This window comes from Pongo abelii, chromosome 6 (assembly GCF_028885655.2).
Source record: "Pongo abelii isolate AG06213 chromosome 6, NHGRI_mPonAbe1-v2.0_pri, whole genome shotgun sequence".
NCBI lineage: Eukaryota > Metazoa > Chordata > Mammalia > Primates > Hominidae > Pongo > Pongo abelii.
In genome coordinates, this window is record NC_071991.2 from 129,622,100 (window position 1) to 129,637,419 (window position 15,320).

Below are 15,320 nucleotides of genomic sequence, written 5' to 3' on the forward strand. Positions count from 1 at the left end.
CTAATTTTTGAATTTTTAGTAGAGACGGAGTTTCACCATGTTGGCCAGGCTGCTCTCGAACTCCTGACCTCAGATGATCTGCCCACCTCAGCCTCCCAAAGTACTGGGATTATAGGTGTGAGCCACCACACCTGGCATAGGTGGATTTTTTTTCAATAAAACATAGACATTCTTATAATAGTCACCAGCATACTGAAAATCATAGAGATGAAAGCTAAGCCTCATTGAGTTGTCATTATGTGCCAGGCAATGTGCTAAGAATTTTATGTGCACTTTCTTATTTATTCATTGTAACCACACAGCCAATGGGCACTAGGATATTCCCATTTTGCCGATGAAGAAACTGAAATACCCAGAGATTAAATAACTTGTCCAAAGTCAAGTGGCAGAGCCAGAATCCGGAAGCAGAGCTGTGATTCTAGCCCTGACCCACCTTCAAGCCATCCAGTTTGCAACTGGATAGCCTTCTGCACCAGCTGGAATCCTTTTGGAGAAGGATATGTTCTCTACCTGTTCCTCCACCTCTTCATTGTTTTTCTGGACTTTGTCTAAATAAGTATTCAGATAATCTCCCCTTAGCCATTGTGCATCCCTTCAAAACCATCGCATACATCTCTGAGTCAGTTTCAAATTGATGTCTCCACTGTCTGCTTGTAATATCTGAAATGCACTTGAAAGACTCATATGAGATATGTAAATAAATGCCATTTGTAATTTACCCTTTTATACCTATATTGCATTTAGTAAAGTCACATGGCATCATTAATGCTAACTAGTCATCTTGAACAAGGGCATAAATTAATGTGCATCTATTTACTTTTGAAAACGTCCCATTGATATTCAAACGGAGTGTAAAATGTACTTAAGTGTCAACATTTCTGGTCTGTTTTCCACAGAACTCAAGAGCAAGTCAATCAGTGCTCATGGAATTTAACCATTTCCATTAGGATACCATCCCTAGGGGACAGGAGAGTGGGTTGGAATGGTGTGAGTCAACTTCTACCAACACCTGGCCTGTTGAGAGGGGTGAGGTGGTCAAGGCCCACCCCCCACCCCCACCCACAAGTGAGGATCAGTGGTAGTCTTAAGAAAGACCCCAAAGACTCCAGCCTCCAGACCAGAGTCCTTGTAATGACCTCACTCAAAAGCGTAAGGAGAATTTGCCCTTCAAATTGACATCTTTTTCTTCCCTGATCCCTAACTCCATGAGAAAGTTGGGTTTCTGGAGCAATTCCCATAGTAGGACCACACTCTTTTCAACACCCTTCAAGCTGGAGCTTGCTCTCACTTTACCACTGCAGAGCTTCCAGAACAGGGCCTTCCCTCGGCCCTTGTCTGATTGTGTACAGGGACTGGATCTGTGTGGGGCATGCAGTGGGTGCTTACTAAACAGACATGGGGGGACAGGAGCTGGAAGCTAGCAGAGAAGCAGCCCTGGTCCTGTCTGTCCACCCTGTGGAGTCTCCTCATGTGCTGCTAAGTGGACGATTATAGGTGGTTGTCTTTAAAAATGGCACTTAGAGTGCCCCGAAAATACCAGGACACCGGCGCTAAGTTAGGAGAAGGTACAATGACTGTCAGGGCAATTGCCGGAGACAGATGCTTAATGGAGTTCAGGATTAGAGACCTGCCAGCGCTTTCCTTAACCACTGGCCCTTGGGTTTCCTTAGCTTTCCTCCTGCTCCACATCCTCCCTCACCCACCCCTGCTCTACCTCCACATCATAGCTCTTCTTCTCTATTCTGGGGCAGAGAGAAGGAAAATGAGCCAGTTTTCCCTCTGCTCTAGAAGTCCTGGAAGATGAGAGACCAAAAGTTTCTTCAGCTGCCCAATCTGTGATAACTTCATATATTCAATGAGGTTGGACTCAAATGGATTCAGACTCTTTCCCCGGAGTGGAAGCAGAGTTCCAGAGAAAAATCCAGAGACAACATAGCTCTCTCTGATTAGAGTGGGAGACCACAGCCTCCTGGACCCTCCATCCCCTGGAAGGCAGTGCTCCTTACTATGAAAGGAGTCTCTGCCTGAGTACTTTCTAGGGGCTTTGAGATGATGGATAGGGGAAGCACAGAATCCTGGGTAGCTGGTGCCTGGAGCTCAACTGGCCTTTAGCCACCAAGCAGTGGTTTGCCCAGGCTTCCCTGCCCCTAACAACGTTTTTGTTTGTTTGTTTGTTTTGGACATAGTATCTCACTCTGTCACCTAAGCTGGGGTGAAGTGGCATGATCTCGGCTCACTGCAACCTCTGCCGCCTGGGTTCAAGTGATTCTCATGCCTCAGCCTTCCAGGTGGCCGAGACTATAGGCACGCACAATAAGGCCTGGCTAACTTTTTGTATTTTTAGTAAAGACGGGGTTTCACCATGTTGTCCAGGCTGGTCTCAAACTTCTGAGCTCAGGCAATCTGCCCGCCTTGGTCTCCCAAAGTTCTAGGATTAACAATACATTTTCTAATAGTAATAAGAATAATGATAATGACAACAGCAACCACAACTTACTAAAAGCCTACTATGTGCTAGGCACTTTACACATATTAACTTCAATCCTAAAAGCGCTGAAAGAGAGTTATCATCACTTTCATTTTCTACATAAGAAACCAAAGCATGAACTGCTTGAGTGAGTTGCTCCAGGTGGCACAGCTGGTGAGTACTAAGGATGAGTATGAAAAGCCAAGTCCGTGGTCTGTTCACGACCCACCCCTGTAGCCTCTGTCCTGCACATGCTTATACTTTCTGGTCACCCCCATGGTCTGTCTGAGAGATGCCAGGCCACTGTGGTGATCATACTCAGATGTCAGAGACTTTTTGCCTACAACAGTGACCATGTAGAAACACGTCTGTCAGAAAAGAACAGTGGGGGTGGTGGGCTGCTGCCCTGCCTACTCCTTCTGTGAGGTGGGGCTAGTGTCGCCCAGGGCTCCATGTACCCCAGGATGCCCTAGAGGTTGCAAAGTGGTGCTTGTCCCACCTTGTGTCAGGCTACAACAAAGGAGAAGTAAACCAAGGGACCTCCTTCATGGGGCCGAGGCGGGTTCTGAGTTCTGATCACATCTGCACTGCTCCACCACCCCATCCCCAGAGACTCCTTCTGCCTTCTATGGCTGGTTCTGACGCCCAAGAGTGGGGCGCACCACTTTTTACTGGAAAGTTAAGACAATGGATAGTATCTCTTGCTCTCACAGAGAGCTCCATGTTCCTCGTTGGAAGAGGGGGCTGGGGAAGGCATTGCAGAAGGAGCTGAGCCCTATATTCAAGCTCAGCTCCTCCCCCAAACTGCTGGTGACGCTGGATCATCTGCTCCCTCCTCTGTGCTTCAGTTTCCACACTGATCACAAAGTGCAGTAGGAGCGTGTTGTGCCAGATAAGCCAGCAGCGTTTTCCAGTCCTAAGTTTTTAGGGTACAGTGGACAATTCAGCACCTACTGACTGTAGGAAAGTAGGGAGGGAAGTCACTTCCCCTCTGGTTCCTCCAGTTCTGCTGTGGTAAAATGGAGACATCCTGCCTTGATTGAGAATGAAGTGGGAAGTGGGAATATCTCAGTAATGACATTCTGGAACCTTCAGAATCTGTTTCAGACAAATGGGAAGGCTCCCACCTGAGTGAAATTGGGTGAAACACTGAGACAGCTTTTCTGTTTTTGTGAATGCCTGAGGTGGCTCCATTTCCTGTCACTCATTCCTCAGCCCTGTGCTTCAAGTTTGCTCTCCCAGGAGCTATCAGACACAGGCCAGCCTGGGTGCCAGGAGCAAATGTCCACGTGGGTTTGTCACTGTGTCAGCCATCCAAATACTAACTGGAGTGTACAGCTCAGCCCCTCAGGGGCAGAGAGGATGGCAGAGAGATGGCTGCATCACCATCCAGTGCACCTCACGTGAGACATGCCCGTAGACCCAGTGCTGAGAGCAGGAATCATTTTCACAGGAGCCCAGCACCTTTGGCTGCAGACAGTATCTCTACAACAGCATCTTCTACCAAATCAATGTTTATAGACCTCCAAGACTGTCAGACTTCACATCACCTCCCTCAGAACATCCTGGGAGGCAGGGTGGAGACAGGGACAGACACTGAGGTGCAAAGAAACGGTAATAACCCCTTCATCACACAGGGGGTCCCTGGTGGAGGCACCATCCACTTAGGGGTCCCAAGCCTCAAGCGATGTTGCCTTCTTAGACCATGATACTACCTCCCCGTTGAACTATGGCTCCTTCTGAAGCTCTCAGCATGGTAAAAAACAATCATGATGCCTCCTCTCACCTCTTCCCTCCAGAGAGGCTGGCTTCACTATCTTTCAATTTCACAACCCCAGACAAAGAACTTGCAAATAAATAGAAGAAGGAAAGGGACAGGACAACATGGACAGGCCTCCCCTTCTCCTCTTGTATGCCCATCTGACCACTCTATTTTAAAATGCAACCCTTTCACCCCCACAAGTATCCTGATTCCACTTAATCCACTTGATTTCCTTTTTCTGGAGTGTTTATCACCTGCTAACCTAGTCTCTGATTTATTTCTTAGGTTGGTTCCTTCTTTGCTGCTTCCTTTTGCTAAAATCATAGGGATATGTCACTGTTTCTTCATGGTTGTATTCCCAACGCCTTGACTGGTGCTTGGCACATAGTAGGAGGGAGCTTAGGGAATGTTTCTTTTAAAAAAATTTATTTTTATTTATTTGTTTGTTTAGAGAAGTCATCTCCCTCTGTCGCCCAGGCTGGAGTGCAGTGGCATGACCATGGCTCACTGCAGTCTCAACCTCCCAGGCTCAAGTGATCCCCCTGCCTCAGCCTCCTGAGTAGCTGCGACTACAGGTGCACACCACCACACCTGGCTAATTTTTAAATTTTTTGTAGAGATGGGGTTTTGCCATATTGCCCAGGCTGGTCTCAAACTCCTGCCCTCAACCTACCTTGGCCTCTCAAAGTGCTGGGATTACAGGTATGAGCCACAGTGCCCAGCTAATTAAATTTTTTTTTTTCTCTCTGTGTTGCCCAGGTTGATCTCTGTTTCCTAAACAAATGAATGAATCAGGCCTGAGTAATATGCTATACAGCAAGGGGGCCCTCGCCACTTCACTACTGGTTTATGCTGGAAGGAGCCAGGCCAGGCTGCTATACCGGGCAACGCCTATAGGCAGGGGACTCACCTCCAGGCCCACCTCCTCAGGCCCCACAGGCGTCTGCATCCTGCTTTATAGCAAGGACTTGAGCACCAGCAGCTCAGCAGGACAGGCTGCAAGAGTCCCCCAGCACCTGGAAGCAGACCCACTGTGAAGAGGAGTCAGTAAAACAAAGGACACCATAAAAGATGGCTTTGGTCCAAACATGGCTGAAACAGATCCCCAAAGCAGAAATGTGTGTTTGAGGCTTCTGGCTTCCAGGGAGGAAAGGGCTGGTGTATGGAGAGGCAGATACATTGAAATTCACTGAGAAATCTGCCACTTCCTCTGGGCCTATCAAAGAAGATACTCGCCTTGGCTGGGGGACAGCTGCTTCTCCCCTGGTAGGGGTCACTCCAGGGCACCCAAGAACAAGGATGGTCCCAGCTCTGCCACCTCATCTTCTCATTTATCTGCCTCACTGACATCTCCTCTCACCTCCCTCCCATTGGCTTGGCAGGTTTTTATCACACTGGTTTCAGTGTGTATAGACATTCCCTTGGGGTTACTGGAATTTTAGTAAATACACACCACACTCATACACATGCATACACACACAAATCAAGAAGGAGGCTAACAGAGACACCCAGACAGGGATAGACACAAGGGAAGGGGTGGGTGTGCAGGTGCACACACAGCCGAGAGATATCCAGAATCATGCAGAAGAAAGAAAAGAGACAGAGAGAAATGTAACATGGCTCTGAAAGAGACAGTTAAATCATGACAAAATGACACTGACACCTCACAGTGCACACTCATACACTCCAAGCAGAAGTGTACCTGGAACATGGCACTTGCTGCACGAGCTCACAGAGGGACCCACACGTCCGTGATAACAGAAACCATATCCAGGCTACAGAACTATGTAATTTGCAAATAATCTAATAGCTAACGTTTGCTGAATGTTCTTTCTGAGCTAAGCTCTTTTACATGGAATATCTCATTGAATCCTCGCTCACTCCAGGAGATCAATACTGTTTACTAAATCCCCATTTCACAGGTGCACACGGAGGCTGGGGTGATCTGAGCTGGCCTCTGTCTTCAGCTGCCTCACTCATCACTTTCCCCCTTCTCACCTCCTGGCAGCCCGTCCGGTGTCCTCAAAAACACATGTCACATGCCCGTCTCTGGCCTCTGTGCTTGCTGTTCCCTCCACCTGGACCGCTTTTCCCCAGACAGTCCTCTTGCACCACTTCATTCTCTTCTGCTTTTTTGCTCAAAAGTTCCCTCCTTGGAGAATTTCCCTGGCAACCGTCTTTAAAAGAGCACTCCCCTCCACTCTTCTGGCCATCACTTTATTCCTCCTGAGTTGGTTTAATTTTTCACTCTGTTCACTATTACCTGATCTAAGCCATTCACTCATTCTCTCATTCACTGTCTCTCTGCCCAGAATGTAAGGCCTATAAGGATAAGGACTTTGCCTGTATTGTTCCCCATGGAATTCCTGGTAACGTAGAAGAATGCTTGGCTCAGAGCAGGTGCTCAGTAAACATTTGTTGAATATTGAATGACTAAGGTGCTGAGGGAATGGGTGACAGAGCCAGAAAATATGTAGCATTTGTGTGCAGAGATACGCACATGTGTACACACACACACACTCCATTCTCTACTTCCATTAGTCATATAATCCTTACCCTGCATGTCGAGAGCTGGCCATCCATTCATCCTCTCTACCATCCATTCATCCTACCACATGCCATGAGCTGGCCTATTTCAGCATATGGAATGAGGAACACTGGAACCCAAGGAGAGTTTATTTATTTATTTATTTTTTGAGTCAGAGTCTTACTAGTCACATAGGCTGGAGTGCAGTGGCATGATCTGAGCTCACTGCAACCTCCGCCTCCCAGGTTCAAGCGATTCTCCTGCCTCAGCCTCCTGAGTAGTTGGGATTACAGGTGCATGCCACCAGGCTCAGCTAATTTTTTGTCTTTTTAGTAGAGATGGGTTTCACCATGTTGGCCAGCCTGGTCTCGATCTCCTGACCTCAGGTGACCTGCCCGCCTCGGCCTCCCAAAGTGCTGGAATTGCAGGCATGAGCCACCACACTCAGCCCCAAGGAAAGTTTCAAACAGCTGTGGGGAGTCAAAGTTAGTTGATCTCTCTGGATACTTCTTTAACTATGAATTCATTAACTGTTTCACGACTACTAAAATATGATGCAAAATATTTCCCCTGACTGTCAAATGCCTTTCCTGAACTCTGTGTCCCCCAGTGTGGTATCAGGTAAATCAGAGGGATGCTGGAGGTGGCAGAGACCAGCATCTCCATCCACAAAGAAACTAGGCACAAGAAGGGATGAAAGAGTGTTTAGAAGAGAGAGCAGCCTCTGCCCACCAAATGGTAAAGAGGAACATTCCTCAGGGGCAGAGGTAACACCCTAGAGCTTGCTGGGTTGCTGACTGAATCAAAGTTATCTGGTTCTTAACAAAACTCAGAATCCTGCCATCTCTGTTTAAGTCTTCAGGCATCATCTCCAGGCAGGAGGTCCCAGTCTCACCAAAATCAGAGTGCTCTCAAAGAAGGGCTGCTCTTCATCACAAACAGATGAAATCCAAAGCTCATTCACTCATATTAACTCTACAAGAATATACCTGGCCCTTTCTCTGGGTGAGGTCTTCCTCTACCTGCTAGACACAAGAGAGACAAAGTCCTTGCCCTCCAGGAACTTATATGCTAATGTATAGGGATGGGAAATAAACAGGTAATTTTCATACTGTGGTGGGCAGCAGAAGGGAGTAAACAAAAAGACTTAATAGGAAGAAGTCAAGATTCCAGGGTGAGGGATATTTATGTAGGGTGGCCAGTGGAGGCCCCTCTGAGGACACGATATTTGAGCAAAAACCACAGGCACGAGGAGGAACCAGCCACAGGAAAAGCCAGAGAGTTTTCACAGCAGAGGAAACAGTGAGCGTGCAAGTTCTGAAGCAGGAAGGAGCTGGGCTCAGGGACAGAACGAAGGCCTGCTTGCTGGTGCACGGAGAGCCAGGGGCCAGGGTCACAAAATGAGCTTGCAGAGGTGGAGAGGAGTCACAGGATGGGGCCAAGAGGTCATGCCAGGAGCTTGGGCCTTATGCCGAGAATGATGAGATGCCCCTGATGGTAGGAGGAGTCCATGAACACCCATTCTGTTAACTTGGAAAGTGTTCACAAGCCTCCCGATTCAGTTGCTCATCTCTGTGCTCATCTCTTCACCTGTTGTATTAGCTTATTTTCATGCTGCTGATAAAAACAGACCTGAGACTGGGTAATTTATAAAGAAAAAGAGGTTTAATGGACTCAGAGTTCCATGTGGCTGGGGAGGCCTCACAATCACATCTTACATGGTGGCAGGGAAGAGAGAATGAGAACCAAGCAAATATAAAACCATCAGATCTTGTAAGACTTATTCACTACATGAGAACAGTATGGGGGAAGCCACCCCCATGATTCAATTATCTTTCACCAGGCCCCTTCCACAACACATGGGAATTATGGGAGCTACAATTCAAGATGAGATTTAGGTGGGGACACAGCCAAACCATATCACCTGTCATTGTATTGAACACAACACCAGGACAAAAAGGTCGTTTAGGCCACTGCCCTGCTGCAGATCCCAAAAAGATCAGAAAAGAGAGAGGCTGGTATGTAAGAATGGACAGCATAAAGCACACATTTTCTACCACCAGTTTTTTACACAGTGACCCCTGTTAGAAAATGTGTCCTTCAATCCAATATAAGCCTCTTGGATTATCATCCAGATTGCCACTCTCGCATATGTTTAGGATGCCCTTCCACTAAGATCTGGGAATACAGATGCTAGTATGTTTCATGTTAAATTTTAGTCTTCAGTTATAGGAGCAGCCAGAGCAGCAAAATTGAAACCACAGCTCTCTTGAGCCCAGATCCATTCAGTCACCCATTCAACAAATGTGTATTGAGTGTTTATTAGGTGTCAGTGCTGTTCTAGGGGTCTGTAATATACAAGTAAACTAAAAACACTAAAAAACAAAAAATTATATTCTTATGGAGTTTACATTTTAAATGAGGAAGACATATAATACAGAACAATTATTAAGAATCATATAGCAAATAAGAAGAGACTAAATGCTATGGATAAAAATAGAGCCAGGAGAGGAGATTGGGAGTTTATCAGTCTGGGTGGAAGGCAATCTAGAGTTTTACCTGTGGTACTCAGGGGAGGCAGATACCTGGATAGAATTCCAGGCAAAGGGGAACAACCAGGAAAAAGATCCTGAAGCAGGAGCCTGCCATATTGCAGGAGCATCACAGAGGACATCTCTGTGTCCAGAGCACTCTCTCCCACCCTGGCCCTGCAGAGTAGGGGAGGGGGGAGAGTGGCAGGTGATGAGCTTGGACATCTCATGAGGACAGAGCATATAAGGCCCTGTGGGTCTTCATAGGCACTTTGGTCATTGAAAGGATTTGAACGGAGGAATGACACTATCTAACTCAAACTTTTGAAGATTAACTGCTGCATGGAGAAAAGACTGGAAAGATAAAGGTGGAAACAGACAGAGTAGTTGTCTGTTTGGAGTAGTTGGAGTTCAGGCAAGAGACCATGGGGGTTCAATCCAGGTGGGTAACAATGAAGTGGTGGGAAATAGCCATATTCTGGAAACATTTTGTAGAGTCCGTAGAATTATGGGAGCTACAATTCAAGATGAGATTTGGGTGGGACACAGCAAAACCATATCAAGGTGTTTATGTTAAAATGAGGCTGATAGAGAAAGGCCCTAATCCAATCTGACTGATGCTCTTAGAAGAAGAGGCGAGTAGGACACATAGAGAAACACCAAGGCCATGCAGACAGAGGAAAGGCTATGTGAGGACACAGTGAGAAGGTGGCCATCTGCAAGCCAGGGAGAGAGACCTCAGAAAAAACCAGCCCTGCTGACACTGTGATCCTGGACTTCCAACAGCCAAAGCTATGAGAAAACAAATTTCTGTTGTTTAAGCTCCCCAGTCTGTGCTATTTTGTTATGGCAGCCCTAGTCAATGAATACAAGTGGTAGATCACTGACATGCAGGAGGTGCTTCCTTTATCTGAACTTCAGTTTTTCAGTTACTTAAGTTTGAACTTTGAAATTAACTGAAGCAATAGGTTATTTGTGTTGGTACCTCTCTTTTCCAATTCTGGTTCAATGAAGGCACTGGGGACTCATTCATTAAAAAAATAAGAGGGTCCTATTAGGTGAGGTTTAGGCTGGCAAGGCATCGGATGCTCTTAAGCTGCTGGCAGCAAGAGAGAGAAGGAAGTCATAATCACAGCCTGGTCTGACAAGAGCTACTACAGACATGTCTAACTACAGGCCAGGAATAGTCCGATGAAGAATGTGACAGCCAAGCTAAGTTTTGAAGGACAAGGAAAAATTAGTCAGATAAGAAAGGAAAGTGCTTTCCAGGCCGCACTGACATCATGGCTAAGCTATGCCCTTAGCCTGCAGACACAGTGTGCTAAGTGTTCTGACCCATCATGGCTGAGGGAGACCCACCACCTGAAGGAGGCTGGAATTAGTCTTGATACCCTGGGTCTGGAAAATACCCAGGTATATTTATCAAGCTGCTTTGCCCTGAGCTCTACTCCGCACGCCCAGCCTGTCAAGCAGGCCTGGGTTCCTGATGCACTCTCCCCTGGGACTGGATTTTTGCTCCCTGCCTCCCTTGGCCTCACCTGGGCTGCTGTGCTCCAACCCAGATGGACCATCTAGAATCTCAATACCAGCCCCTGCCTGACTCTAAGCATGGCCAGTGTCTGGAAACTCCTGTCACAGAGTCATAAAAACAAGAGTCTCTCCTTTTAACAAGCACTTACTCTGTGCCAGCCATGGTTATAAGCTTATTATATGCTTATCTCATTTAATTCTTGGAACAAAACTATCTGATATTATTGTCACCTACACAGGACAGTAAAGAATGCTGAATCTTAAGGAGGTTAGGAACTTATCAGAGACTACATTTAGTAAATGAGATTTAAGATTCACGCTCAGACATTCCAATGGCAACACCTGTGGACTTAATCATCACACTGTTCTACAAATCTCCACCAAGAATCCACAAGCCCAGTGGAGACCAGTGTCAGCCCAGGTGTTAGGCCTTTGAGGTGGTCATTTGGGTGGCAGGCCAGTCTCCACATCTGTGTGGAGCAGCCCTGGAATGGATGAACACCCTGGCTCTATTCATTCCTGCCTTCCTTTCCAACGTGCCCATAATATGGAGCTCTCAGGATGCCTCATTGCCAAGACTGAATGGATAGTGACCACATTACCCATCCAAGGGGAAACAACTGAGGACAAAGAGGTGAACAAGGATTCAGATGGGCACCTCCAGGGAAGGAGTAATGCTCAGAATCCTGACTCAGTTCTCAAAGGGGGCTGATAACTCATATTATCAGCTTATACTTTATGGTTTTTTTTTTAAATTTTTCTTTCTTTTTCTTTTTTAGAGACAAAGTCTTGCTATGTTGCCCAGGCTGGCCTTGAACTCCTGGCCTTCCAGTAATCCTCCTGCCTCGGCCTCCGGAGCAGCTGGGATTAAAGGTGCAAGACACTGCACCTGGCTCCGTTTATATTTTCCGTCTTCGAAAGTCCTCTTATGTTTTAAGTCCCAGGTTCAGAAATGCTGGCTTTCAGATCAGGCAAGAAATCTTGAGTATTCAATGCCTTGTGAAGATCTTCTCCAGATGATTCATGCCACCAAGGAAAGCTGCTTCCCCTCAGCTACTAGGGCCTCAGAGGTGGGCTGGGAGTGGGGAGTGTGGAAGCTGTTATAAAAGCAAGGAATGTAGACAAATGGGAAGCCTCGTGCCCAGCTGCAGGCTCCATCTTGGTCGTCTCCCCTCCCAGGAAAAAATACTCCACTTTCCACCCTACCTTGGGAATGAGACCATTCCCAAGCCATGGCAGCCTCAACCAGGGCACAATGGGTCCCAGTATGGCTGAAGTCGGGAGAACGGGGAGTCCAACAACAGGAGAAGATGTCATCGAGCTCTTGGGGAGGGCAGAGCTCCTGTGACTGCTAAGGCATAATGCACAAGCCCCGTGGGTGGCATAATGTGGAATTCATCTCCCCCACAATGCCAAGAGGGTCCAGGCAGAACAATCCAGACTCTGTCAGCAGAGTCCTCCAGAGAGTTCAGGCCACGCTGACGAGGATGAAAAAGAGGGGAGATCTGCCCCTCATGGCCGCTGCTGCCACTCAGAGCTAACGCATACATATTCATGGGCTGGAGGGACAGCTCCCGGGAACGACCCATCCTCCACAGAGGCCACAGGGCAGAGGTACAGCAGTGCTGCGCCACACTTGGGATGGGCTGTGTGTTGTGGGGTGGAGCACTCCAGCCAGTGAATTAGAGGACTTCAGGAAATACCCTTAAATATATGGATGTCCAAGGTGAAACCCGTTCCTTTGCCTGCTGCAGACATGTGACTCCTGGCCTGAGCTCAGGGCCTCCAGAAAAACTTACTTCGTTCTCAGCTCAGTTTGAGAACCAAGCCCAGGTTTTCTACTTCCTACTCAGCATCAGCAAACCTGCACCATATCTGTTCTTCTCGGGTGGGCTCCATGGAAACTCTTTGCTGGAGTTTCCACAAAGAGTTGTATGTACACACAAAAGTTCAGGCCGTGCCCTACCGCATCGCATCTCGTCACGCAGACTGTTTTCTGAGTCCTGACCATGGTGTTCCCTTATCTACACTCTTTTGGAAATAAATTCTTGATCCCACAGGCTTCTGGGGGCCAGGAAGGTGACTTTGGTATGAGATCACATTTTGTATAGGGAAATCTGAACCCACAATTTGGGCATCTGTACAACGTTCCTTCAAAAGAAAGCAAATATTGGCCCTGAACATATATGCATGATTTTGAAATTAGTGGATTTGTTCTAGACTCTCCAATATTTTGATATTTTAAATGTTTCTTTCCTGTTTCAGAATACCAAGCCTCAGTCCCCAGGCAGCATAACTGAAAAGCATAACTGAAAAGATACACACTAAGCCAAATAAATCAAATCACCTCTCTGCAGCTGGCCTCCTAAGGTTTGTACTGAGCCACAGGCTAGTATTTAGCCGCAAGACAAATGTCTAGCAGAGCCTGAAGAGCCTTACCTGCCTCTCTGACATGATGTAGAGCTGCTCGTGGTCCTTGGAGAAGGCCATATCCCGGAGGACTGGGCCGGGGTCCACCACCTGCACCGTCTCATACTGGAGGGCGTTGCCCCTGGGTCCATCCACCCGGATCTGTGGAGAAGAAGAGGAGAGCCAAAGTGAGTTCAGATCCTGCACTGCCTGCAGCCAAACTTCAGCCAGAGACCCTGTCAACAGCCAAGGGAGAGGGCGTGAGTTCTGTCTCTACAGTGCTCACAGGCTAAAGCCAAGGAGTGGAGTGACATAAGATCACCAAGGGCCTCAGGATGGGAGTGGCAGAGAGGGAAGTGGGGGACCAAACTGGGCTTCACCAAGAATCCAGTCTTGATCTCCCTGGTTCCCTATGCCTCAGGCTCAAGCATTTGATGGCTTTCTTGCTGGTCTTTGGAGAAAAAGATGAGGCTCTGAGGCTTGGAGAAACAACATGTAATCGAAACTGCCTCAGATCAGAGTGTCACCCTGCACTGGAAAGGCAATATTATTTGCTGCATTTGTTAGCAGAAAAACATGTCGGTGTAAGGATGGGAACTGCTACCTGGATGTCATTGCTGTACCTTGAAGGGGAACCAGGCAGGGGGCCAACCCCAAAGGTTTCACACTAAGGGTCTCTTTTTGGCCATTGAAATAGTGGCTTATACTTATACCATTAGGTCCTGAAGCCTTCTAGAGGTTTTGTTCATGTCCCCAGCAAAAGGGATGTGGGAATTACAGGAAAATGTGCTTCAGGCATGAGTCATCCACAACCTTCTGCAAACACTCAGCTGAATAGATCATCCCCGGCCATCCATAAGTCCTTCCTAGAAATGCTGGGACAGCATAGAGACAATGGAAAGAAGACTTCTGCGCACATGCCCCATGAATGAGAACTAACCTAGAAAAGACATGAGCTTTCCAACCCTACATGATGCTCATCTGGCCTCTGGATGTTGGCCAAGGTCTCTGGAACCATCCTGTGTTTGAGTGCATAGATCCAACATGACCACTGCACAGTCAGTGCTAATAACACCACTCCCATAAATCAGGAACAAATATTACTGAGAGTGTGGCTAGGCAAGAACTAGGGGATCACCACACTTCCCTACTACACGCAGGACTGTAAGGTACACACAGTGTAATTTTAGAGATTTCAACAATAAAACTAAAGAAAAAAATTATATTCCAAATATTCCCATTAGGCACTCTAATTTTTCATTTTTAATGTGTAATTTTTAACCTCTCACAAGATCAAGGAGAATAAAAGAGTCATTGTGAGGAACTAAATTACAGAAAGAACACCACGTTAATGACAACTGACCACACCAGGTCCCCCAGAAGGCTCCCACCTTTCATTTCTCTTGAGTCCATGAACTCTGATATCAGGTTATTTTGTGGTTTATTTGCTTGATTTTAGGTTTGTTCTGGACTCTGATTTTTAAAATTTCCTTTAAAGCATTATTTTTAAGCTTCATGGACATCAGGTACTGGGAGATGGTTTTGCACATAATTCCTTATTGATGTAATCCTCTGAATCCTGTGGGTTTAATGTTCATTCATCAAGGCTCATGTGCCCCTCCAGCATCCATTCCACCCTCTCCCCTTTTGGGTGGGATTGAACCCACTCCCTGCTTCCCAGGTTGTCCGTGATGAACATAAACAAACCAGCTTGATCTTACTCTCTGCCACAGTGATTAAGAGAAAATAGGCTCAAGCCAATCAACGTGAATCAGAGCAAAGCAGGGACCCATGGTAGAGAGAAGAAGCCGTCTTTCCTCACTCTCAAAGGGGTAAAATGAACTTGGAGCTCAAAGATCTGTGGGCAGCCCTCTCCTAACAAGGAAGGGAACTGGAACCAGAGCAGGTCAAGCATAGAGATGGGAAAAAATTGGTCTTTGGTGACATCGCTGAGCCACTGAATCAAAGTAACCCCAAAGCCTGCCTGACATTGGGACTTTCTAGTTACTGCAGATATTTTCTTTATGTTAAAGTAATACAAAGGTTTTTTGCAACATCAAAAGTCCTAGCGGATGCACTGATAATAAACAAGAA

The 15,320-nt window shown here is 46.9% G+C and overlaps 1 protein-coding gene across 2 annotated transcripts in view; it reads right to left on the reverse strand.

Moving 5' to 3' along the window:
- PLXNA4 (plexin A4) overlaps window positions 1-15,320 on the reverse strand; it is a 452,610-nt gene that overhangs the window by 161,403 nt on the left and 275,887 nt on the right. For both annotated transcript variants that reach the window (XM_054559822.2, XM_024249841.3), the window contains exon 4: window positions 13,257-13,388. In XM_054559822.2, coding sequence (XP_054415797.1) covers window positions 13,257-13,388 — 132 coding nt within the window. The remainder of the gene's footprint in view (window positions 1-13,256; window positions 13,389-15,320) is intronic.